Raw genomic sequence first — 26,690 nt, forward strand, 5'->3', positions numbered from 1 at the left:
TTGAAGACAAACTCAAAAAAAAAAATTAATTTAATGTGGAAGATCCATTTTCAGACTGGAAAAAAACAATTAGGCGGATCGGGAGCTTTATTTTGAAAACAAAATCTTACTCTTCCGGTATAACTCCAGTCTCGCTCTCTTTACGGCAGCCAAGTGGGAATGAAGAAAGAATTATGATTTTCCATGAAGATGCAGGCACAGAACTGCGCATGCGTACTCTGCCTCCATCTGTGCAGCGAGGACAACAGGTGAGAAACAGAAAAACCTGCTGAGAACAGAAGCACCAAGCTTTAACTCCTTAAATGTTATAAATAGTCCTCCTCTTTGGAGCTCTTAAAGAGCAGCTACACAGATTTTGGTCTATTCTATTTCTATTTCTGGGGGAGTTTAGTGGAGAATAATGTCTTTAAAAGGTGACGGCACTTTATGGAAGATAAATCTGATTTAAAACTCTCTGGCCGGTGGCTTGTATGCTCTTAATGTCCATGAAAATACAAATACTTAAAGGAATATTTTGTCAGTGAGCAGCCAGCTGGCAGCGGGATGAGGATATGAACTGTAACACTGTTTAGTTTGGCTCACGGCCGCTGTTGGGTTTATTTCATCACTTGAACCTGAGCCGTGCGTTTGTCTCGGAGCTTTAAAAGTCCCGTGAAGTTTATTGTGCGTCTGGTTTTACTCATGTGTTTGGAACTGGACCAATGAAAGCGCAATATTAGAAGAGGTGAGGTTGCTACTGGCTGGTGTAATGTGCCAGTACTCAACACTTTTTATTATATTATATTTCTTTTTCAGATTCTAATGTGGTGCCCCAGTTCCACACTACATACTGATCCTTTTGTAATATGTTGTTTAATGGCACACAAGCGTACAACGAGCAATTTGTTTCTCATTGAAACAAGCTGCTGAAAAAGTATTAAAGTCAGTTTAATGTACAGTTTCTTGTTAGTGAAGGAAATAAAGCAGACAATAGAACAAAATAGAATAGATTTTTCATCGAGGTAAACCCACAAACATAACAGACAGAAGTCCTACGTGAAAATAAATGGCTTTTATTTGCTTTGATTCTTTTTGGTCTTTTTGTGTGTTTTTGTTTTTTACATTCAGTTGGTGCGAAGCCAACACTGACTGCATACATACATAAATACATACATACATACCGCATAAAAGAAGAAATAAATTACTTATGTACAGGTTTAGACGGCGCTTGTTCCCTGATGGTGTTAAAAAAACAAGCGTCTCAACACGAGATGCCGCTGTGTCAGAGTCCTGGGACGGCAGCGTCCGACTGATCTGGATCCTGGCCGCGTTTAGAAGCACTTGCGGTGGACGATGCTGGGGCCGGCCTCGTCGTACTCCTGCTTGCTGATCCACATCTGCTGGAAGGTGGAGAGGGAGGCCAGGATGGAGCCGCCGATCCAGACAGAGTATTTACGCTCAGGGGGGGCGATGATCTGCACAAGGATGAGAAAGCGAGAGGGGTTTTATTTCAAGCACTTCCTGTCGCAAGGTTACATTACTGTCTGCCTGTGTCATTTTATAAAGATCGTCACAAGGGATGCTCTGTGTCGCTCATGTCAGTACCTTGATCTTCATGGTGCTGGGGGCCAGGGCTGTGATCTCCTTCTGCATGCGGTCAGCGATACCCGGGTACATGGTGGTTCCCCCGGACAGCACGTTGTTGGCGTACAGGTCCTTACGGATGTCAATGTCACACTTCATGATGCTGTTGTAAGCGGTCTCATGGATACCAGCAGACTCCATACCTGTTCAGGTGCACAGCAGGAAGGTCAAACAGGCAGAAGCTACAACGTCATAGCAAACAAGCTCTGTCTCCACAAATTAAAGCCCTACACACCGATGAAGGAGGGCTGGAACAGGGTCTCGGGACAGCGGAAACGCTCGTTGCCGATGGTGATGACCTGACCGTCGGGCAGCTCGTAGCTCTTCTCCAGGGAGGAGGAGGAGGCGGCGGTGGCCATCTCGTTCTCAAAGTCCAGAGCGACGTAGCAGAGCTTCTCCTTGACGTCGCGCACAATCTCACGCTCAGCTAGAGACAGGGACGTAAGAAGACATCAGGCTTCTGAAAATAAAAACTACAAACCTCTGATAAGCCTGATATCTGGGTGCACGTAACAGTGAAAGGGTTTGAAAATCACATACAGGATGTTTAATATTTATTATCTATCCTGTTTTTGTGTTTTCTTGAATGAGACGTTTTGTTCTCACCGGTCGTGACGAAGGAGTAGCCGCGCTCGGTCAGGATCTTCATGAGGTAGTCGGTCAGATCGCGACCGGCCAGGTCCAGACGCATGATGGCGTGAGGCAAGGCGTAGCCCTCGTAGACGGGCACGTTGTGGGTCACACCGTCGCCAGAGTCCAGGACGATGCCTGAGAGAGGAAACCAGAAAAAGTTGAGATATTTGATCTAATATTCTACGTTAGACGCACGTTTATGAAACAGATTTATTCCACTGACAGGAAAACTGTGATATATAAACAGGAATAAAAAGAGGAATGTGTCTGAAAACTAAAATATTCTTACTTTATGAGCAAAGTCTTATTTATTCTACAGAATTTAGATATCTTGAAATGAACCTTAGTTGCTTTATTTTATTATCGCACGTTAAAGACTCTTGTGTTTGTGTTAAAGCTCAGACTCACCGGTGGTACGACCGGAGGCGTAGAGCGACAGCACGGCCTGGATGGCCACGTACATGGCGGGGACGTTGAAGGTCTCAAACATGATCTGGGTCATCTTCTCCCTGTTGGCCTTGGGGTTGAGGGGGGCCTCCGTCAGCAGGGTGGGGTGCTCCTCGGGGGCCACGCGCAGCTCGTTGTAGAAGGTGTGGTGCCAGATCTTCTCCATGTCGTCCCAGTTGGTGATGATGCCGTGCTCGATGGGATACTTCAGGGTCAGGATGCCCCTCTTGCTCTGAGCCTCGTCGCCCACGTAGGAGTCCTTCTGACCCATACCCACCATCACACCCTGCAGGGGGGGGGGAAGAAGGTTAGCTCTGCAGGGGTTTTATAATTTCATCAAGACATTATAAACCTTTGAAAATTTACTTATTACATACACCGATCAGGCATAACATTATGACCACCTTCCTAATATATTGTGATATTGTAATATTGTGCAGAGACTCATCAGAGAATGGACATGGGCCTTCTGAGAGTGTCCTGTTGTTAGTGGGGGGGTCTTTGAGGGGAGGGGGAACTCTGTGGATCATCCCACAGATACTTGATCAGTTTGGGATCTAGTGAATTTGGAGGCCAGGTCAACACCTTGTGCTGTTCTTCATGTTTTTTTTTAGTTGTTCCTAAAGTGTTTTTGTGTGTGTGTCTGTGTCAGGCTGCATCCTGCTGGGGATGGCTGCTGCCATCAAGGAGTGTCATTGCTATGGGGTGGGGGTGCCTGGTCTGGTCTAGGTGGGTGCTACATGTCTGAGTAACATCCACACCAATGAATGCCAGGTCCAGAAGTTTCCCAGCAGAACATTGAACTGTCACAAGATGGTTTAAATGTTAGTCACTTCTCCTGTCAGTGGTCGTAATGTTGTGGCTGATCGGTGTATGTTTGTACTGTAATTAAAGACTTAAAGAAGATTAATTAAGCACTCACTTGGTGGTAAAAGAAATTATTCATTTAGTCAGCAACTTTGGAGTTCGGAAAAAAAATCACCTAAACTAAAAGCAAGCAAAACCTCCAGAGTTCAGAGTGTGATCTTGTGAGAGACAGAGAGGTCAGAGCTTGTGTACCTGGTGACGAGGGCGGCCCACGATGGACGGGAACACCGCCCTGGGGGCATCGTCTCCAGCGAAGCCAGCCTTCACCAGGCCGGAGCCGTTGTCGCACACGAGGGCGGTGGTCTCATCGTCGTCACACATGTTGGCGGATTCTGACACGGGACGGTGAGAGAGAGGAGCTTAACACACCGTTATAATGATCCTCTCTTTAAAGTCTACTTCTGTGTCCAGGTGCTTTCACAAAAATAACACAAACCCATCCTAGTGCATAGAAATGATTACGTTTACTGGAATTAATCTTGACAAATTAGTCACAGAATGATTTTTGAAGCAAGTCTATTACATGTAAATGATCAGCACCTTGTTTAAAGTTTTTTTTTTCTCAGCACGGCTGCAAATTTATATCTTATAAAAACAGCTAAGGGAAATTATTCCTTTTACTTCTTGTTATATAATGTAATTTACAGACAAATCTTTTCTGCAGATGTTCTGTTACTCTCTGTTCTATTGAAATAAAACAAGTAATCACATGCTAATGACCTCTCAGCCCTGCAGGCTGCACCGTCTGAGGTTCAGTTAATCAGCTGTAAACAGTTTACTCCGCCTGTGATGACACGTCGTTATTAAGAAGTAAAAACACTATTTAATCTCATTTACTGTCACAACGCCTTCATAAGCTCCACTAAATCTAAGTTTGCTATAACAAAAACCAAGCTATTTGACTTTATTATTAGTAGACGGTGCAAAACTCACATTAAACAGTCTCAGTTAATTAATTTTTGTATTGATTCACTGAAATAGAGAATAAAAGAATAAATACGTGTGAGGTGGTTCATAGCTCGCTGAATTAATCAAATCAAATCAAATCAAGCTTTATTGTCATATTGACGTACAAATGAAACAGCTTTTCATTCTGGGATCTGTGTAGACTTAGATAAAATGAGCATTGGCAGTGAATTAGAGACGTTTGTCTCAGTGAGGGACAGGAGGACACTGGAGAAACTGCTCTCCATCATGGACAGTCCATCTCATCCACTCCACCAGACTACAGAGGGACAGTGGAGCTCATTCTCTAACAGGCTGATCCAGCTCCACTCCCACAGTGAACGCTACAGGACGTCATTCATCCTCTACTCTGACCAGCTGGACAACAACAACATAACTCATGTTATTAATGTTAATGGACACTATTACACCTTATTAATCATTCCTGTGGATATAATATATATTCTTCCATCTCTATTTCTTGTACATTTTTTGCTTATTATTGCTAGATCTTACTCATATTTTATTTAATCTTTCCTTTACGAGTGTTTTTATGTGCAACTAAGCTAAAGAGAATAAATATGCATCTATTAGTAAAGTCTGACAGCAGTCTGTTGGTTCTGCTGTCAGTGCTCTGGTACTAGTTTACTGGGGGGGTGAGGGGGTCTCTGATAATGTTCAGGGCCCTGTTTCTGCTCCGGCTCTGGAAGAGGTCTTGGACAGTCTCTCCACCCCCCTCACCACCCTCTGCAGGACCTTCTTGTCTGTCACCAATTAAGCCAATTTTGCCAAATAATTAAAATAATAATAAAAATGTAGGTTTAGTGATACAAAAACAAGTTTTCCCAGTTTCTTGGTGTCAAACCTCTCGTAATTGCATAATTTCCGACAGAACATGAACGCAGCAGTTTTCCATAACAGGAAGTTGTGTCGCTGCCTTTCACAACAAAAGCTTCTTTTTTTTTTCTTCTAACTGTTGAAGTTAAACAGATCCAGACTGCGGTCCACTGCCAGCTCCCATCACTTAACCACTTAACCCGGATTACTCTCCGTCTGTTAAACCCCCAACAACTCCACCCAGTCCCCGGCTACCCGCGCTTCTCCCAGCCGCTTACCTCTGCTTGTCTCCGGCTTGTTCCAGTGAGGGCTCCGGCCGATGAGTGGGTGACAGCCTGCGACCACCGGGGCCTCTTATATATGTACATGGTCGCCGTGGTCTCCATAGCAACCCGAGGAGACGGACAGCCGTTAGGTATGGAATGTCGGAGCGCTCGAGAGGAATTCAAACGGACCGTTGGTCCATATTTGGTCGCGCGCGCGAGGGGGGTACGGCTGCAGTGCATGCACACTGAGAGCTCACGCGGCAGCCGGGCCATGTATGGTGCGGAAGTCCCCGCGAACCCGTGTATGGTGCGCGAGACCATGGTCCCACCACCACTACCACTACCACTACCACTACTACTACTACTACTACTGCTAGTACTAGTAGTAGTAGTAGTACACACCCATTCACAACTATAAATATAAACTATGAGTGAGGAAGAGATGCACCGGAAGTAAAGATAAGCTAAAAAAGTACACTTTAATGATATAAATGATCAGATTAAAGTTAATTAAAGGCAACTTCTCTAAAGATTCAGCTCACAGACAGATGTCCTGACATTGGTCCATCAATTACCCACACTACCTCTACAATAACATGTAAACATATAAACACTGCCTGGCCAAATAAATAAATAAATAAAGGTCCCACACTCTAATATCTGGTTGGACCTCCTTTATCTTTGATTCCAGCTCATTCTCTGTATCATTGTCTCAATAATCTTCTCCAATGTCTCCAGATTTATTTCCGTCCAGTGTTTCATTCATTTTCCACCAAGATCTTGTATTGATGATGGGAGAGTCTGACCACTGCACAAAGCCTTCTCCAGCACATCCCAAAGATTCTCAATGGGGTTCAGGTCTGGACTCTGTGGTGGCCAATCCATGTGTGAACATGATGTCTCATGCTCCCTGAACCACTCTTTCACAATCTGAGCCCCATGAATCCTGGCATTGTCATCTTGGAATATGATCCATTGATGGAATATCCTGGTCATGCTGCTGACATGTGCCTTAAACTGGGCCCCAGGTGGAGACAAATAAAGTTTTCTGAATGAAAGTGAAATAATGAAAAGCTGTCCTGAGCCAGATGTAGTATGGTTTTGGAACCTTTTCCAGCCTGATGAGCAACAACAACTCTTTCTCTGAGCTCCTCAGAAAGCTCCTTTGTCCACAAACGTGTTGTGAAGATCAGACTGAGACAAATCCCTGATTTATTGAAACTAAACCAAGAACTGAACCACACCTGAGTCTCATTACATTGATGGAAACACTTCTGAACACATGGACAGTTGACAGATATGTAATATTGGGTCATTTTCCTGAATAAACAAATGCAGAAGTATAATATTTGTGTTTCATTTGTATGATTTCTGGGTAATAACTGTCTGTAAGAAGGAAGACATGCTTTAGCTGCGTCTCCTTCCCCTGTTTGATCCATGACTACAGCCTTGTGTCATCCAGTAAAGCTGTGATCAGATCACTCAGGACACATGTTAATGCTGGCTCTGAACAAAGCCGTAGTTTTAGGTTGTGATCCATTTAAAAACACGCCGTGAATCCCGACACCTCGGTGGAGCTCAGTTAACAGTTGGACAAACACAGCCGGGCCTGTTGTCTCAGTCTGCAGCTGTCCTGTCCTCTGGGCTGGAGGTTTGGAGCCGTCCTATCATTCAGATTCATTGTGGAGATTGTTGTTTAAGCTTTGATCTGAGAAGCAACACCTCCATAACCATTCCCTACGTCTGTGGCTCAGGATAAAAGTGGTACTTCTGGATGTTTTGCAGTACTCACTTTGTACTAAAGCAGCTTTACTAATTCATATTTTATTATGGTTTAAACTCTTAATAATCTGATTTGAGCACATTTCAGCATTTTTCACTGCTTACACCTCTACTCTTTCAGAGATTTAACTGCTTCCTCAGTTCTAGAAGAGTAATGTGCCCATTTACACCTTAATTCACCACCAGTCTCTCAGGTCTGAAGAAGCTTTTTGTCGTTTTTTTTCTGGCTAAACCACAACCAGGATTACTAAGAGCCGTCACAGACATCAACTTCAGACATTTCTATAGTGAATGTTAAAAATGGTTTAAACAGTGGCGATGCTCAGTTCTTGGTGGGACCACCCCTGGACAGAGACGCTCACGAAATACCCAAGTGCAATCCGTCCAGTTATTATTCTTCTATTGTTAAAATAGATTTGATAATAATAAATGACATTTTCTGGATAACTAAATTAACTTTATATAAAAAAGAAACGTATCTGGCGTCCTATGTTCATGGGGATAGATGAAATACTGTACACATTTATTTCTAAACATTTAATGGTAAGAGTTTTCTTTACTAAGACACCACACCAGCCATGGCTTTGTGATGTTTTTAAAACTTATAAAGGATTACACAGCTGACGTCCCCAATCTAACCTACTTTTACTATTTTTAGGAGAGTTGGACCCTGATCAGTATCTGCAGCTTCTGCAGCCGTGAAAGTGGATCACCGTAGAGGATCTGTCCCGGTGGCAGTCGGCCAGTCGGTCGGTCGAGGAGCCCGGATCTATTTATAACCAACATCTGCCCTTCGTCACCCAGCAGGAGGAAGTCCTGACTAATGCAGCTTCTGGAGTCGCTCAGGTTTCTTTTACTCTAGGTCTGACGGCTCGGATATCAACGACAGGGAGAATGTAATCAAGAGAGAAATATATTACAACCGTATAATAGACAGCACCTTAAAGTGACAACAATGACTTCTCTACTGGAGGGAAATATTGAACTCCTGTAAAGAGTTCAGTCCCAAATTAGAGTCTTAGTAAAACCACTCCAGCTTTGCTGTACGCTTTCGTAAAAAGAAATCAGTCTAAATACAGAAATACCAACACATTTATTTAGACAAATCAAGAAAAACTTAGAAAATCATTAGAACGAAGGAAAGCTGAAGTGCCGTGTCGTCACATCTGGGCCTGGAGGTAATGCTCGTAGTTGGCTCGGAGGACAAATTCAAAGTAGGGCTTCGATTTCAAACTGTTCAGCTCGTCCAGCTCCATCAGATCTTTGACGTCGGGCAGGTACGTCTGCAGAGGAACGCCTGGCAAACACAGTCAGAGGAAAGTTTGGTTTTTAATGATTACCAAAAGGCACAGAATATCCTCTAATGTACTGATATATTTAATGAATGCCTCCGTCCTGCATGAGCTCAAGATGAACTGCGTGGTCCAACAATCAAGGTCAGCTTTTTTATTTTTCCTTTCTTTCATGCGATGGTGATAAAGTTAAAGAAGCCTAAATCTCTATGAATTAATCTGAAACAAATGGAAAGTTTTCCTCACCTTCCTGTATGAGTTTGAGGAGGATCTTGACGAAGATGCTGTCCTTGGCTGCTTCCAGAGGGTCGTCGTTGCCGTCAGCAGAGGACCAGCTGAGAGGCGTTCAGCAAACAACGTCAAACAACACGAAACACTAGTCAACGGACACAGACTGTGGCATCTATGAGCCTGTATTTATCTTATCTCCTAACTTTTATCTTTTTCTGGAACAAAAGTAAAAAAGAAATCTCTTCCATGAGAGACACCATCCGTCCACTAGGGGGCAACAGAGACAAGAACTAACTTCTTGTGAATAGATTTGATGAACCAGAATTAGGAATTATGTTTCTGACGACCTGGCAAACATCTGCTCTCGTTCAGCTGTGTTTTTGGTCTCTACCAGCTCCTACAGGAAGCACCTTACTCCACTACATTCACCAGATAAACTGTGACTGTCTGCAACAGTCTGAAAATGATGCCGTGAGATTGCAGGTGGAGAGCTGTACAAAGAGATGAAACTGAGGCTGAATTAGAGGATACGACTCTTGAGGTTAACTGCTACCAGAGACCACCACACTGTTTTAACTGGGGACGTCCCGATCAGGTGTCCGATACCGATCTTTTAATACTCAGTATCGGCCGATCCGAGTCCTGATCTGATCATAAATGTCCTAGAGTTGGTCTCCTGTAGCTTCCTAAAGTCTGTCCTTGTCTTCCTTGTCTTCTCCTAGAGTTGGTCTCCTGTGTCTTCCTAAAGTCTTTCCTTGTCTTCCTTGTCTTCTCCTAGAGTTGGTCTCCTGTAGCTTCCTAAAGTATGTCCTTGTCTTCCTTGTCTTCTCCTAGAGTTGGTCTCCTGTAGCTTCCTAAAGTCTGTCCTTGTCTTCCTTGTCTTCTCCTAGAGTTGGTCTCCTGTAGCTTCCTAAAGTCTGTCCTTGTCTTCCTTGTCTTCTCCTAGAGTGGACTGGATTCAGTCCAATAAATCTTTCAGTCAAAGTTAATGTAGTGTGGAGAGGGTAGCTGGTACCTTGTGTTCTCTACTCCAGAAATGTTCTGGTCGTCCAACGCTGCCATAAACTCCCTAACCCTCTCTGGAAGATGTTTCTCCTTGACGCTGTCTCCAGGAAACTTTTCTCTTCTTTTAAACGTTCAGTGTTTGTTGTTGTTGTTTGGGTGCAGCCTTTGCCTCCTACCACCTCACCAAACATCCACATTGGATAATTTACAACTATCTGACTGACTTAAAGTTCTTCTACACAGTTGACACTAGCTAACTGCCACTACAACAGAAGAGGAAGAAGCTGTGGTTTTGGTTTTTATGGCAGACCTAACTACTAAAGATCAGTCACGGCTGAAGCTCGGTACCGATCTGATTTGGACCCAGAACCTTTAAACAAAAACATGACAGCTCTTACTCGTCTCTCCTGAGCGCTTTGCCGAAGATCTCACACTTGAGCGAGTCGATGTCCACCTCGTCCTCCTGCAGCATTCACATAAAAAAACAAACATAACTCACATCAGTTTCCTTCTAACTGTTGTCAAGTCCAAATAGTTGAAACTCACAGAGGCTGACGTTCATTTAAAAAACAAACAAAAACACAACAGGAGGTCACCTCGTTGATGTACTCCAACAGGTCCAGAGCCTTTTTGAAGTCGTACTCGTTGGCTCGCCTGTTTTCATCACAGATGTACAACTGCAGAAGAAGAAACGACTCCATTCATTAAAGGTTATTAAAAACAGGAGTGTATATCTGAGTATCTGAATGTTAACATCCTCTACTGTTGGCTGTTTTTTTTACCTGTATGAGGTTTTGAGCGCTGAGCAGAGGCATGGTGTCGGGGTTCTGCTGCTTCTCCTCCAGGAGCTGTCGGGGCAGCGTCTCCTGGTGAAGCAGGAAGCGCTCCTGCTCCACGATGTCTGAGGAGAAAAGAAAAACGTCAAGACATGCTCATGAACTCTGCGCACGCCACAGAGGCTGACCGACGAGCGGGCTGGGTGCTGACCGTCGACTTGTTTGTTGAGCTGGTCCTCGGGCAGGTCGGAGGCCAGCGCCGTCAGCTTACTGAGAGCCAGCAGCGTCTTCTTCTTCACAAAGTAGCGCGTCTCGTTGTTGGCCTGGCTGTACAGAGTCCTGTGTGCCTGCACCGACAGATTCAACAGCATATCATTAAAAACTGACCAATGCAGCTGGATAGTCAATAAAAGAAGCACTTTCACTTTTTAATACTGGACAGACTCTTGTTTATATTTAATTACAGGGATGTCCTGATCGGTGTCGGGGATGATCAGATCTTTAGTATTTTGTTTTGGGTCTGCCATAAACTAAAACTACATCCCTGTAGCATCTTCTTCCTCTTCGTTACCTAGCACCAAAGCTGCCAATAATCGAGGTAGAAGAAGAAGTTCTGTGACTAAACATGTCTGCTGTATAAAAGAAACTCAAACAGAAATGAGTAATTTATTCAGAGTGGATGTTTGTTGAGGTGGTAGTAGTTGATCATCACCTTGTGTTCTCTACTCCAGAAATGTTCTGGTCATCCAACGCTGCCATAAACTCCCTAACCCTCTCTGGAAGATGTTTCTCCTTGACGCTGTCTCCAGGAAACTTTTCTCTTCTTTTAAACGTTCAGTGTTTGTTGTTGTTGTTGAACATTTCTGGAGTAGAGAACACAAGGTACCAGCTACCCTCTCCACACTACATTAACTTTGACAGAAAGATTTACTGGACTGAATCCAGTCCACTCTAGGAGAAGACAAGGAAGACAAGGACAGACTTTAGGAAGCTACAGGAGACCAACTCTAGGAGAAGACAAGGAAGACAAGGACAGACTTTAGGAAGACACAGGAGACCACCTCTAGGAGAAGACAAGGAAAACAAGGAAAGACTTTAGGAAGCTACAGGGGAGGAAGTTTTGTTTATTTAAGATCGGCTCGGGACACGGATCTGTCGACACTGAATATTAAAAGATCTCTATCAGGTCGGGGACGAAAAAAAAACTTAATCTGGACATCTCTAGTTAATAAGCAGAGGAAGGCAAAAACGCTTTGGAATCACTTTCTGTCCAGCAACTAATAAATTAATTAAGACTCTAAACAAATTCCCTTTCTGGTTCAAACATGATCAAATTCAGTTTAATGTATAATTAATATAGCTGGTAAAGTGTGTGCTTCAACACAGCAGACATAGTTAGTCAAGTGGTTTTGGTTCCTCTTCTTCTACTTCCATTTGTGGAAGCTGTGACGCTAGACAACGACGACGTTTAAGACGTTTAGACACTATGAGGACGTGGCTTTGGTTTATGGCCGACCTAAAATAAATAACTCTTAAAGATGAGGCTGGGCTGAAGCCTGCTACTGATCTGACCATGTTAAAAATGCCTGGACCGGCACCCAACACCAATCAGGACGTCTCTGGTAAAGTAAATGTATAAAACTCCTATAAAAACAGAAGGAGCCGTGATAACAGCAGAGTGATGTCAATAAATAACAAGAGATCGTCTTGAAGATTAAACTAACGTACCAAGTCACACTATATTTAAAACGACTGAGGTTGCAGGTCACAAACCCACACATGCGTGGGTTTGTGACTTCACGGTGTTTGTCATATGCAAAGCGGAAGGAAGCTGCAGAAAATATGTGTGTATGCATGTATGGGTGTGTGTGTGTGTGCCTATGTGTGTGTGTGTGTGTGTTAAACTTAGAGACTGCTGCTGTGTTGACGAGCTGAAAGCTGCCGAAAGAGGAAGGAAACCGAGTTTTGATGTGTGTGCGCGTTCGTTCCGCAGAAGACAATGAACGCTGCAGACTCGGCTTAACCGGAAAACAGTGGGAAGGAAGGAAGATGGAAGGAAGGAAGAAATGCAGGTGAAAGGTCGTTTGTGGTTCATTGTGGAAACCACCGGAAGGAAGGAAGGAAGCTTGTTGGTGAAAAACACAGGATGTGGGTTTGGTTTTTTCCCTTCGGTGTGCGTTTACGTCTGAAGCTTTCTTTGCGGGAACCAGTTTGCGTTTTCGAGATCATCGGCGTGAGGACATTTTAATCTGATCTGCAAACTGAAGCTCCGTCAAGGCTGACTGGATTCAACAACGTAGGACGGCAGAGAAGAGGTGAACAAAAGCAAAGTCTCCAGTGATACTGTTCGTTTTGTGAAAATCTCTAACGTAAGCAAAACCAGTTCTGCTTTATAAGATGTGTGAACATGTGACAAAGCAAGACTTTGCAAAACTGCCACCGTGGCTCTCACAAATAACAGACAGAGATGCTAAATTTGAGACAGATTCAAGAAAAGGAGCGTAAGAGATCCCTTCGTATTGCAATTAGACAAAACTAACACTTCTTCAAACTTTAGCTGAAGTGAATATGAAGTGTTTATCTGCTAGGCTGTAGTTTAAGAGTTTAAGACAGAGCTAACAAACTGCAGTCTTATCCTATGAGGTCAGCGTTAGAGGCTAAGGAGTGAATGGTGATGATTTGTGTGTGCGTTTGTTCCGTACACTCTGGAAGTCGTGGACGTGGATGTGGTGCAGCCAGCTCAGGTGTTGGTGCGCCTGCAGGAAGCTGGCCAGCTGCTGGTGCTGAGAGACCGGCTGGGAGAGCAGCTTACCCCTCTTCCCCTTCTCCATGTACCAACGAAACAGGAAGTCTGCAAAGTTCTGCGGCAGGAAATGAGTGCGTTAACGTGAGCGTGGGTACGCTGGCCACCGTCGGGTGTCTGAACAGCGCAGCTTCTTGCTGCGGAGAGGACAAAATGTTTGCACAAAGCATCACACTGATTTTTTCTCCTTTAGCGGCTACACGTGGACTGAGAGTAATGTAGTATTATAGTATGTAGTAGTACATGAAGTAGCATGGAATCAAAACAGTGTGTTTCTTTCTTAACCCCCTCACCAGAACGTTATGCAACTAACTTCCTTCAGGTGGGTCATACAGTAGAGCATGTGGTGGTGGTTTTTTTGCCTATGTCTCTAAAAAAAATAAAAAAAATCAGAGCCCTGTAAATATGAGTGACAGTCAAAATGTGACGCTACATTAAACACAATCCACCCCACCATGCTGGTTGACATTTGAAACCAGAGACGTTGCTTCTTTCCATCAATAAATAAAAGTGTCACACAGCTGGAGCTAACCAGCTAGCGCTAACCAGCTAACCTCTGCTAACACAGAAAAGAGGCAACTGGACTGTGAGTTTCAGTCAGCGCGACTTGAATAAGTCTAAATATTTCATATAATCTAAAAACAAAAGACAATAAATGCAACTGGTCCTATCCACATGATTCTCTACCAACCACGCACCACACGGTGACTTGACTGATAGAATCGGAGCCCTGTCCATCAATTCCTAAAGGCTAATAGTGGTACTACACATTATAAACACAATACAGCCACCTTGTACTAAAGGTTAGATTTGCAGTCATATGTAACACGCCTTGGTGACTTGTTCCCCTGCATGCACAACAGGCATATGCAGGAAACATCAGTGTTTTCATGGATTCTATAATGTGCACTAGGGCTGAACGATTAATTGCATTTGCGATAATTTCGCGATGTGATAAAACGTGATTTTCTAAACGCAACTTGCGTGATTACAAGGTGGTGACGCGAGCAACTGTGCGACACGCGTACCCGCAACAGTCGGCTTGTTTACCTGTAATTTATTACTGATAGTTTTTAGCAACATGGCTGAATATTTATCCGACTCTGAGGTTGTGGACGAACCGTAGCCGTAGCAAATTACTGGTAAACAAGCCGACCGTAGTGGGTGCGCCCGCCGCTCAGAGACATCGTCCAGGTTAGAAGACATCATCCGTGGTCTGTAGGTCAATCTACAAACACCGGATGATGTTAACACGTAACTCTGGCCTCAACGGGGAATAGCACTAGCGTATCATAACAAAGTATTGGAGGAATGAAGGAGTTTCGCTGCTGATAATGTTATTTAGAGGCTGCGTTTCGATGCCCTGACCACTCTCGCTATATGGATATACGCTGATCTAATTATCTCCTGAACAAGTGCAAATGAAACAAAAGTGATATTGGTGAGTAAACGATGATATTTTATGCTTGAAATCAGGTCCAGGTTGTAAAAAACAGTAGTTTCCCTTTAAATGCACAGTGACAAAGCCACAGATGTTTACTGTAATGAGCAGTTAAATAAAAATGTCATTTATTTCAAGTCATACATCTTTTAATTTAATTCTTACAATTAAGAACGGGGGAAAGAACATTTTACATATTTACATGTTGTTCATATTTAAATCATTCATTATGTTTTGTTGGGGGAAAAAAGAGGATAAAATAAAAAATAAATAAAAAAAAATCGCATATTAAATCGCAATCGCAATATTGGGGGAAAAAAATCACAATTAGATTATTTTCCCAAATCGTTCAGCCCTAATGTGCACAATGGTAGAATGTGATGATGTATAGCCTAAATAAAATGACCAAAGGTTGAATTGTGCGCTCATTGCCTCCTGTATTCCATTTAAAGAGGTAAAAAAACAATGTGAAACACTTTGGTTTTATTCAAATGTCCAAATATGGAGTTTGTCTGGTTCTATTTTTTACTAAAACGTTGTAGAATATGTGTGCTTTGTGCTATTTCTATAAACTCTTGGTTCAGTTGTAGTCAAGGGGTTGCAGTGGCATCTCTGTGCAGGATATCACTGCTATCTGGTTGCCATCTCAAATCTACAAGAAATCCTAGGCTAGGTTAAAAATGCCAACTTTCTCCTTTAATTCTCTGAAGTCTTACCTTTACATCGAGACCAGGGTCATGCATGTGTTCAAGAGATGTTTCTGATTTATCTTAGCAACAAGTTTTGACTTAATTAGTTGTTGGGAAATCGCTGCCAGTGGCAAATTATTAATGAGTTGTAAGATAAGCTTTAATAGAGTCATTTTGGCTCAGTGTCACACATTTGCTTCGAGTGGCTTCACTATGAATTCTATAAAATGGTAGAAGAGCAACGAAGACTCAAGGCTTCTGTAAAGTGTGTACCTGGTTGGCAAACTTGGCCATGTAGTGCTGCAGGCGGCTCTGGTTGTCGGTCTGCTCGCACATCTGAACCAGGATGTCGAAGTCACAGTACTTCTCAGCCAGCGCTGCCACCCACTGGTACTGACCCAGCTCCACTGAAACACACGGCAAAACAAAAAAAATAAAACTAGAACCACTGCTAACACGGTCAGATTTCTGTCAGTTTGTTGTGTCTGACGGAATGAAAGTCTCTTTATTTGACGACTGAGAGGATGAAAACAGAAATAAATAATCCAAAACAAACTGATCTGAGTCCTGGTGCTATCTGAATGCTTCCATCTTTTAATCCTCCACTTACGTAGCGGCGCCAGCAGCTCAGAGCGGCGCTGGCTGTACTCCATCTCCAGGGTGTTGTAGCGCTCCTGCTGAGCGCCCGGTGGCCTCTGCTGCTGCAAGGACGTCAGTTGAGCCACGTAGCCGCCCAGGTAGATGTCCAACAGCGCCACCAGCTGCTCGCACAGGGCGCTGCGCAGCTCTGAGTCGGCGTGAGGGTACACGGAGCGCAGGATGATCTCGTGCTGGCGGGAGAGGACGGTGCGAACGCCGCCGACGCCGCCTGACGCTGCGGGAGGTAAAGATGAGGAGGGAGAGGAGAGGTCGGTAAAGGACGATAAGACGTTCTGCAGTGTTCCACAGCATTGAATCAAAAAGAGAGAAAAAATTATTATTTATGTTGTCACGTGCGATTGTGTGAAGTCATTTTAGGACTCTGAGCCCCCCACCATAAATTAACGGCAGGTTTTCTGGAAGACATCTTGTGGAGTTTCAGAAAGCAAACTATATAATTTCTTGTTTGTAACTGAAACATGGCAACTTGTCTGTGCCTGTTTGTGTCAGATTCCTAACTCTGAATTAGTTATCAGCAGGGATGTGCGATATTTCATCGTTTACGATATATCGTCAAAAACATTCCCCACGGTAAGAATATGTCGTCCTGCGATAAAAACGATAAATTCCCATAGATGACGTATAAATGTGCGCGACACACTCGCAGCCCAACACATGTGGAATATTGACAAACTGACGATGGCGGAAGGTGGAGCTGAGCTTGCCCATGATGGATGATGTTAAAATAAACAGGTTCCTGCTCCGTCCTCACAGTTTAATTTGTCTGATCCACTGATTTAAACCATTCTTCTTTCTGTTGTCTGCTTCTTGCGCAGGTGCAGATTGTTTTTAATGCCAGTTTTACAAGTTGGAAAAGTTCCGGGCAGCGAGGAGCTCGTTCCTAAACGAGGCTCCACCTCCATTATCTGGTTTGGTTTTAACCCCTTAACGCCTGAATTGATTTTTCAATTATATAAAGAAATTAAATATTTGTATTTTTGCGTACCACTCCGGCCGGTCCTACGAGAAACTAGTGCTGGCAAAAGGTTCCTAGGAATTTTGTGAATGTGCACAAACCGACATTGGAGTATTACATGCGTTATTACGGCTGCAGTCTGAACAGAAACAGTGCGTCGCAAATTCACGACACTAAGCATGAAGGGGTTAAAAAGTCTGATGCGGAGCAGCAAATTACAACATGCAAGGTTTGCTAACAAATAGTGCATAAAAAGGGCAGTAACACCACTAACTTGTTCCACCACCTCAAACACAAGCACAAACCAGAAGATGAAGAAAGACAGAAAATGAGCAACGATGCAGAAGCAGCGTCGACTCCATCCAAAGAGTCCGGTAAAAAAACAGCAACTCAGATAATCGCCATTTATCGTCATTTTTATCGTTACCGTGATAAAGACCAGAAATTATCGGGATAAAATTTTTAGTCCATATCGCCCATCCCTAGCTGCAACAGATGCTTTTGTTATCCAACATTATCAAAGTATATGACAGGACGTTGTTCAACAAGATAACTCCATGGTATTCATGTTAATGCACCTTATTAATCCTTCCTACGTATATAACATATATTTACTTCTGTCTCCATTTCTTGTATGTTCCTATGCTGATTTTGTACATATTTTTCCGATACTAATTTTATTTTACTAGATTTTTACTTTTATCTTTCTTTTTTACTTGTGGTTCTCAGGAGTGTTTTTTTATGTGCTAACTGAGCGACTGTGACCAAGACATTTCCCTTGTGGATGAATAAAGTCCAGGTCCACCTCTATCAAACTGACTGTCGGCTGCTGGTAGAAGACAGAAGCAGGAGATAAAGTGTTGTTACCTGTCCATGGGATATACTCGGGCTCTGCAGCAGCGTTTTCAGAGGCTCTGTAGACGGAGGCCTTCGTCTCTCTGTACTGACCAGCAGCCTGAAGCATGTCCTGCTCACACACACACACACACACACACACACACACACACAGTACATGTTTTCATTAGTACTTCAAATTAACCTGCCCTTCTCCAGCCCCCCCTCATTTAAAAAAGGGCGTTTACCTTGATGACGTTGTTCACGGCGAGCACCACCTCAGCCCACTGCACCGAGTCAACCGGGTTCTCCCTCAGACTCCGCTCCTCCTCCTCCAGCAGACAATCAAACACCGAGGAGATCTGAGACACCTGTGAGACAATCAGGACAGCAGCAGCAGTGAGTCAGCCGTCCAGCTTCTGACACTAAAACCTTCGCTTCGCCACACTTCCCACTTCCCGTACCTCTCTGAAGAAGACGTCGGCCGGGGTGAGGCTGGGCGGCACCGGCGTGCTGCTCCTCTGCAGCGCGGCGACGATGGCCCGGTTGACCAGCTCGCCGTGTTTGGTGTGGTGGTTCTTCAGCACCATGGCCGCCTGCAGCTTCTCCGCATGCTCGCACAGCAGCAGGCGCGTTGCCATGGGAGACGAACGCACCGTCACCTGACCGAGCCGGTCCAGCAGACCCACCTTAAGAAAAAAAGTTATTATATTTTATTTATATTATATTTAAACATCTGTTTTAGTAACTTAAAAGTGGAGCATGCTACTAGTCATAAACAAAAGAAAACGTGTGCGTGTGTTCACCTGGAGCAGAAAGTCCATGAAGCAGCCGTGGGCCTTCATCTTGTCCTCCAGCTGGTGGAGGATGATGAGGGAGGTGAGGGGGAAGCCAGCACTCTCTGAAAAAAACAGAAACGAACATGAATCTTGTTTTTATTAATGTATTGTTTGTGCAGCATCTCGTTAAGACCTCCTCACCATCGGGGACCGACTCGGCCCAGCGGGGATCGGACGCTGGGTAATCGTCCACCAGGTCCAGGTTGATCTGGGTCACCATGCTGTCCAGCTCCGCTCCCTCCTCTCCATCACCGTCAGCATCAGCAGGGAAGAGTTCATCTGTGACCGTCTGAGCCCCCACCAGGTCATTACTGGCAGAGAAGACAACAAGTGTCTCGTATAAGGTAGCACAGGAACCTCATCTCTGTCTTATAAGGGCTAGGGTTATGAGATGCATGCGCAAATAGGTTTGTAATAGTTTTTAACTGATCCACAGAGGATCAGTGTCAGGCTGCATCCTGCTGGGGATGGCTACTGCCATCAAGGAGTGTCATTGCTATGGGGTGGGGGTGCCTGGTCTGGTCTAGGTGGGTGCTACATGTCTAAGTAACATCCACACCAATGAATGCCAGGTCCAGAGGTTTCTGTAAAAGTGAAGCTGTGTCTCGACGTACCGACAGAACTGCAGGAACGCTGCTTTCAGGAGTTTGGTTTTGTCCTCCTGAGCTACAAGCTCCGCTCTGGTTGGCGTCTCCATGGCTGAAACCTTAAGACAGAGAACAAATCAGAAATCACAAACCGATTACCAGCGTGTGAACCGTGATGGAGAGCCTCGTGGCCGTGGTGCAGCTCTGCCTGAGCGTTACCTCCGGGGCTGCAGCCAGCGAGGAGCACAGCGAGTCCTCCATGGTCTCAGGCAGGATGGAGGCGCTCTCTCTGGCCACCACCGCCACCAGGCCGCTGTTCTGGGAGAAGAAGACGGGCAGGTCGGCGCAGCAGCCCCCTCCACGAACACCGTCACCTGACAGACAGAAACCAATCAGTCGTCAGTTTGGTTCTGATTTAAAAAAAAATAATAATTTAAAAAAATCCACTTTTTCTTTTTCCAACTTGTAAAACTGGCATTAAAAACAATCTGCACCTGCACAAGAAGCAGACAAGAGAAAGAAGAATGGTTTAAATCAGTGGATCAGACAAATTAAACTGTGAGGACGGAGCAGGAACCTGTTTATTTTAACATCATCCATCATGGGCAAACAGCCAGCAAAGCTCCCAAAAACCAGACTGCTTCACAATGATGCTACACTGATCAGCCATAACATTATGACCACCTTCCTAATATTGTGCAGGTCTCCCTTGTGGTGACTCATCAGAGAATGGACATGGGCCTTCTGAGGGTGTCCTGTTGTTAGTGGGGGGGTCTTTGAGGGGAGGGGCCTCTGTGGATCATCCCACAGATACTTGATCAGTTTGGGATCTAGTGAATTTGGAGGCCAGGTCATCACACTGTGCTGTTCTTCATGTTTTTTTTTAGTTGTTCCTAAAGTGTTTTTGTGTGTGTGTCTGTGTCAGGCTGCATCCTGCTGGGGACGGCTGCTGCCATCAAGGAGTGTCATTGCTATGGGGTGGGGGTGCCTGGTCTGGTCTAGGTGGGTGCTACATGTCTAAGGAACATCCACACCAATGAATGCCAGGTCCAGAAGTTTCCCAGCAGAACATTGAACTGTCACAACATGGTCAATGTTATTCACTTCTCCTGTCAGTGGTCATAATGTTATGGCTGATTGGGGTATACAAATAAACCACTTCAACTAAATCCTGAATGATTCATAAAACCCTCTGATCAATCTCTTTTTTGTGACCCGGGATCTGATCATTTCAGGTAATCAGTGGTCCGCGCTATAAAACTTAACTTCCCTGCACATTTAGTATTAATTCACTGCCTCTACAGAGAGAAATACAAACCAGTTTCCAGGTCTGACTGACGGTTTGAACATCAACGGCTAAAATAATCCCCTTTGCTTCTCACCTGGTGAGTTGAAGCAGATTTTCTCATCAGGTAGGCCCCCCCTGCTGGTTCCTGTGGAGCAGGCGTAGACCAGGTCCTCGTTGTAGAGGAACGCTGTGGAGCCCGGGGAACGAGGCAGCACGAGCCGTGTGGCCTGCAGGGCCTCCTCGCTCTGAGGAGATAACACGTCAGGACAAGATACGTTCAGAGTTAAAGCATGACGTCTCTGCACGTTGATTTTTAGATCATTCTCATGAAATATAAAACCAAACTACTGAGATCCACAGAACAACGGTCAAACTGACTGTGAAGTATCTCAATGAATCTCTGATCATCACAAATCAAATTCTATTCTCTTCTGCAGTGGAGGCAGATATTTCTAACATGAAAAAGCCTCGGCATATAAACATGAACGATCTGCATGACAAGACTGAGGTGGAAATAAAGGCTCAGCATCACAGTCCATCCCTGCTGTACCGGGACCAGGACTTACCTGGAAGGGAGGGCTGTACTTTGTGACCTCCACGGTGAAACTATCAGAGATGGAGGCGCCGCTGTCCTGCAGGGTGACCAGGCAGAAGTAGGCCAGGCAGGGCGTGTCTGACGGGTGCCAGGCTGCAGCCAGAACCACCAGGCCGGCACTGAAAGCAGCGAAGCAGAGTCAGGAACAAGGTTTAGCCGCATTCTACGAGATGTTCTAGTTTATTAGAGAGGACGGTCCTTCTGTGGGCTCATGGCGTCTCTGTCTTTTCTAGAGTTTTCAAGTTTAACATCTTAGAAATCAGCATAAAACCTGAATTATAGTTTTAAGAGGCAGCTAAATTAATACCTGTTGCACCACAAACACTGATCAGCCACAACATTATGACCACTGACAGGAGAAGTGAATAACATTTAAACCATCTTGTGACAGTTCAGTGTTCTGCTGGGAAACTTCTGGACCTGGCATTCATTGGTGTGGATGTTCCTTAGACATGTAGCACCCACCTAGACCAGACCAGGCACCCCCACCCCAAACTGATCAAGTATCTGTGGGATGATCCACAGAGGCCCCTCCCCTCAAAGACCCCCCCACTAACAACAGGACACCCTCAGAAGGTCCATGTCCATTCTCTGATGAGTCACCACAAGGGAGACCTGCACAATATTAGGAAGGTGGTCATAATGTTATGCCTGATCGGTGTATACATTATGGATTGTATATTTAATAATTTTTTTTGGTGCAAGTGAATCAAACTAAACAGAGTTATGGATTGTGAATCAAAATCAGTGTGTTAATAGACACTAGACACACACACACACACACACACACACACACACACACACACACACACACACACACACACACACACACGTAGAGACGAACACACTCACTGGCTGAACTTCATGTCCAGGTAAGCGACATTAACGCCCTCCTTCATCTCCTCGTAGTTGCTCTCTGAGCCCTGGTGGGACAGGAAACATTTCGTTTGACCGATGGGTAGCAGGATTAGCCTGGTGTACGCTCGGTAAAAAGACTAAATGAATCAGTAGTTGCTTCAAAACTACCAGGTCGACACGCATGACCCTGGTCTCTATGGATAGGTAAGACTTTAGAGAATTTATTCCAAGTGTTTATAGAAAACACCACGAAGCACACGTATTTTACAAAAGCTTTTAGTAAAATCAGAACCAGGCATTTGGATAAGTTGTAAGGGAATCTGGCTACAGTATTCAACTGGTTCTCACTACAGGAGAACCCTTTTTATTTAACCTAAATCATCTAATTCTACCACTGTGCACATTATAGAGTCCATAAAAATATTGACATTTCCTCCATATAGGAAACAAGTCACCAAGGCGTGTTAGGTATCAGGGCAAAGTCTGTTATCTTTACTTACAACACGGAGACGAACGCCCGTGAATTAGTCAGATTCTGTCAGGCACGTCACCATGTGGTGCATGGATCAAAAATTATTTCACTAAAATGTGCAAATTAGTAACAAACACATGCTTTTTGGTAAAAAATACACTTGGACAGTTATTTAGATCATAGTTATAGCCTTTTAGAGTCATAAGGTAAAAATCTACCTCGTGCTACATGCTTTAATTAGCCTTAGCAGCCAGAATCAGCAACTTCTCCACTCCCGAAGTAAAAAGTCGACCACCTACCACAACATCAATAACGTTTTGTATCCGAGTGCCATAACTGTCCATCTACATGTGTTTTATAAAGTAAATCACAAAAACGTTTATCTTATGAACGTCTTCTTTGCTGTTCTCTCACTTCTCACTAAACGAGGTAACGATTATGCATCCTTGTACTGACCCAGATGGCGTCGGCGATGCTCTCGGTCAGAGCTTTTTGGACATCCCAGCTGAGAATCTGGTGTTCAGAGTTGTCGTCCACCTCCCATTTACTCAGACTGGACGCGGTCAGCGTGTACAGGCAGCTGGTTTCCCCCGCCCACAGGACGCTGTGAAGCTGGAGAGGAAACAGAATCAGACCTTTACTGACGGTGTTCCTCTGATGTGATCATCAGTCAGTCAACACTGGAAGGACAAGGTCATACTCTGACAGGGTTGTGTTTATGGGCTCTTTACAATCCGTTTTATGTTGTGTTGACTGTGGAGCATGTTGAGTAGCTACACCTGACAATAAAACAAAATCTAAAGAGCAGCGACACACAATGAACCCAAATCTCTGCGGTGGAGTCTGTTAGTGTGACTTACTGTGTCGCTGGCTGGCTGGGACAGGATGCCAAACAGGCTGGAGACGCGGCGTCCGATGCCGGACAGCATGCCCTGACCCCGCTGCAGAGCTCGATACTGCAGCTTTCCAGAAGAATCTGAACCTGCCCTCAACAGCTGATTCTTAACCGAGGACAGGACGAAGCTTCCACCCTGAGGAGACGGTAGTCATGAGGGGAAAAAAAGAAAATCAGAGGGGAAGGTCTGACCAAGGTGAAGATTCAAATCTAAGGATCTTAGGATCAACTTACTCTGACAGCAACAACAAAGTTGCAGAGATCTCCCAGGTCCACATCTGTTTCCGTGTAGTTGCCCTCCTGTGCCAGACTGGGCCAGAAACGAGCCGTTCCCTCAACAGCCACCGCCAGGACGGAGATGGACTGAGCGGCGGCCATTTCCAGAGGAGCGGCAGACGTTACGGCCACGAGGTCGGCCGTGTAGTTGTACTCACTGTTGGGCAGCTGCAGCTCTTTACACACGGACAGCTGAAGGAAAACACACAGTTTAGATTGTGACGTCAGTTTGCAGTAGAAGGAGCTTTGTTTGTTTAGGGTTACTGTAAATGCAGCAAATCTAAACCTTTTTTTTAATCACACAAATACAAAAGAAAAACACTGATCTGACTGTAAAAGGCAGCACGGATTAACTTTCCTATAAACAATGGTTTGCTCCAAAACACTTCAGTACAAAGTCGTACTTCAGTTGTTGTTGTGCTACAGTAGAGGTTGCACGAGTTCAGATTTTTTATTTATTTTTGTCAGGGAGGAGCACAGAAAGTCATTTCAATACCATTACACACATACAGAGCTAAACAGAAATATGTATTTGGACAACTGTGTTAACATATTCTCCAAGCTATTACTCTCCCTTTCATTTTACAATGTTTTCAATAAGAATATTTGAACAGAAGAAGTCACATTTACTAATTTTTCATCAAAATCAATAGACTAGTACTTCAAGCTATGTAATAGAGGCACTTAAAGCAGTTCAGGTCTCCGTGATTCTATATATCTGATCCATTTCGTCCACCACCTCTTAAATTCCTCCGAATGTAATTTTAGAGCGAATGTCAGTCTCTCCGTGATGTAGACTTCGTGAACAGTCCCTTGCCAGTCTTCCATTGTCGGTGCGTTGGGTTGTAGCCATTTCCTTGTTATAGCTTTCTTTGCTCCAATCAATAATATCTTCATTAGATATTTGTCTGCTATTGACTGGATATGTCATACCATGGTACAAACGTACACTGAGCTGACATCAAATTGTACAGTCGATTGAAACATATACTCCAGGCAATCCTGAATGTCACGCCAGAAAGATGAACGTTTCGGACAATCCCAAAATAAATGATAATGGTTGGCCTCATCGAGTTCAGATTTTTTAAAGCTGACTGTTACGTGCCATATTGGGGTCAGTCACCTCAGTAAATGTAAGTTAATTTAATTTGTGTACATTTTAGTCATTTACATTAAAAACACACTGTTTTTAGTAGTAAAATAAGAGGAAAAGGTTAAAAAAATAAAAATAAAATGGGATTCGCAAAAACTATAATGGAAAAAACAGATTTACCAAAAATTAAAACGGATTTTATAGGGACCTCTGTTACCACAGGACGTTTGGTGAAGTTGTTAACCGACTGCTGTCCAGAGGATTTGGACCGTTCCTCTGCTAGCGTTTTTTTTTGCAGTAGTACTTTAGTTGTATTGACATGTGACGGTAGTATGGGCTTCATGTTTAGTGATGAACCGCTGCTAGTTTGGTGCAACGACCCACTGGGCTCTCTGCGTCCTCACCTTGGCTACAGCTGTCTGGCAGATCTTCCAGATGATCAGTCTCTCTCCACAAACCATCCAGGCCCAGCCGCTCTCGTTCACCTTCACGGAGATCTGGTCATCAGCTACAGAGACAGACACAGAAAAAACAAACAGCTTTTTAGAGGCAACACTGACTGGAGTCACATTCATTTTTAATCTCAGAGGCCATGTTTGTCCTACCATCAGCCATGGTCAGCGCTTCCATTACTTTGACGGGCAGCGATGAGCCGAACGCCTGCACATCGTAGTTGATGGTTTCTGCAGCAGCGTGGCTCTGAAGTCGGGTGGGAGTCGACCTGCTGGAGAGATTTCAGACAATGATTCTCATGACTGTAGGACTAAACACTGAGCTGCTGCTGCTGGTGGTGTCTGGTGGTGTCTGGTGGTGGTGGTGGTGTCTGGTGGTGTCTGGTGGAGGTAGTGGTGCTGGTGGTGTCTGGTGGTGTCTTCAGACAGACAGAAGACAGACAGAAGTCCACACTAACATTGTATTTGTAGTATTTTAAAGTTAATCAAACATAAATATATACTGCATATTAAACAGACAGCATTATACATAGATATCTTTTATTCATTTTTTATAAATATAAAGCACATCTAACTGTGATCTGATTCAACACCTATATCAGAATACTTTAAACAATTAAAAATCTTTATTCAAGGCCCACCAACTGATTAACATGTCAACATACATACATATAAGTATATATTTAGAGTAGCTAATGCCTTGCTGATCGGTGGTTTCCCTCACCTCGCCGACAGAGACGTCCTGCGCGGGGAGAACAGGAGGCTGGTGGCCGCTCCGGAGACGCTCTTCCTCCCGGCGGCCCGGCCCTGCTGCCTGCGGCCGGAGCTCGGAGTGGTGCGGGGGCTGAACATGACTGCAGCGGTGCCCCGAACTGCTCAACGGTCGACAAATATCCTCTAGTTCCCGCTGTGAGACTCCAGTAGACACCGATGTCTCCGCCGCTCAACGCTCGCCGCCTCCAAACAACGCGCGGTGCCGTCGCTCGAATTATACGTCATCGCTTTGCCCGCCCGTTTTGTCTAAACTTTATTGACAACGTCAACAGAACACGGACAACAACAGTCGACGAGTTATTATTATTATTATTATTATTATTATTATTATTATTATTATTATTATTATTACCACTCGTAGTGGTAATAATAATAATAATAATAATAATAATTAAAAGCTTCTTGTCTGTTTTCAATATAAGTACTTTCAAATAAGCTTATGTGAAACACTTTAAACTAAATATGAGGAAATTAC

General features: G+C 44.3%; 2 protein-coding genes across 3 annotated transcripts; both read right to left on the minus strand.

Annotated features, from left to right (window-relative positions):
- Positions 1 to 1,138: 1,138 nt before the first annotated feature.
- acta1a (actin alpha 1, skeletal muscle a) lies at positions 1,139 to 5,846 on the minus strand. Its single transcript, XM_084572132.1, has 7 exons — positions 5,631 to 5,846; positions 3,763 to 3,902; positions 2,665 to 2,989; positions 2,230 to 2,391; positions 1,859 to 2,050; positions 1,585 to 1,766; positions 1,139 to 1,454 (listed from the first exon to the last, which is right to left on the minus strand). The coding sequence occupies exons 2-7, from the start codon at positions 3,889 to 3,891 to the stop codon at positions 1,311 to 1,313; spliced, it is 1,134 nt and encodes a 377-aa protein (XP_084428258.1). The 5' UTR covers positions 3,892 to 3,902; positions 5,631 to 5,846; the 3' UTR covers positions 1,139 to 1,310.
- Positions 5,847 to 8,474: 2,628 nt separating this feature from the next.
- nup133 (nucleoporin 133) lies at positions 8,475 to 26,408 on the minus strand. Of its 2 annotated transcripts, none has more exons than XM_084561192.1 (25): positions 26,166 to 26,408; positions 25,595 to 25,710; positions 25,394 to 25,497; positions 23,855 to 24,088; positions 23,586 to 23,756; positions 23,182 to 23,337; positions 22,248 to 22,318; positions 21,367 to 21,514; positions 20,895 to 21,045; positions 19,732 to 19,886; positions 19,540 to 19,631; positions 19,067 to 19,236; positions 18,893 to 18,987; positions 18,551 to 18,775; positions 18,335 to 18,457; positions 18,120 to 18,219; positions 16,248 to 16,511; positions 15,911 to 16,044; positions 13,407 to 13,565; positions 10,916 to 11,051; positions 10,711 to 10,829; positions 10,525 to 10,605; positions 10,327 to 10,391; positions 8,939 to 9,027; positions 8,475 to 8,697 (listed from the first exon to the last, which is right to left on the minus strand). In XM_084561192.1, the coding sequence occupies exons 1-25, from the start codon at positions 26,291 to 26,293 to the stop codon at positions 8,561 to 8,563; spliced, it is 3,423 nt and encodes a 1,140-aa protein (XP_084417318.1). In that variant the 5' UTR covers positions 26,294 to 26,408; the 3' UTR covers positions 8,475 to 8,560. The 2 variants fall into 2 exon arrangements, with proteins under 2 accessions (XP_084417318.1, XP_084417317.1); XM_084561191.1 differs by having other exon boundaries at positions 25,595 to 25,713.
- Between the last annotated feature and the right edge of the window lie 282 nt (positions 26,409 to 26,690).

Source organism: Chelon labrosus (assembly GCF_963514085.1).
Source record: "Chelon labrosus genome assembly, chromosome: 2".
Classification (NCBI taxonomy): Eukaryota; Metazoa; Chordata; class Actinopteri; order Mugiliformes; family Mugilidae; genus Chelon; species Chelon labrosus.

Excerpts from the sequence above, each read along its gene's own strand:
- acta1a (XM_084572132.1), bottom strand. The coding sequence starts at position 3,891 with ATGTGTGACGACGATGAGACCACCGCCCTCGTGTGCGACAACGGCTCC. Across the intron at positions 1,767-1,858 it reads GTTCCAGCCCTCCTTCATCG|GTATGGAGTCTGCTGGTATC; the intron begins GTGTGTAGGGCT and ends GCACCTGAACAG. Across the intron at positions 1,455-1,584 it reads CCAGCACCATGAAGATCAAG|ATCATCGCCCCCCCTGAGCG; the intron begins GTACTGACATGA and ends ATCCTTGTGCAG.
- nup133 (XM_084561191.1), bottom strand. The coding sequence starts at position 26,293 with ATGTTCAGCCCCCGCACCACTCCGAGCTCCGGCCGCAGGCAGCAGGGC. Across the intron at positions 25,714-26,165 it reads AGGACGTCTCTGTCGGCGAG|CAGGTCGACTCCCACCCGAC; the intron begins GTGAGGGAAACC and ends AAATCTCTCCAG. Across the intron at positions 8,698-8,938 it reads CCTCAAACTCATACAGGAAG|GCGTTCCTCTGCAGACGTAC; the intron begins GTGAGGAAAACT and ends TGTGTTTGCCAG.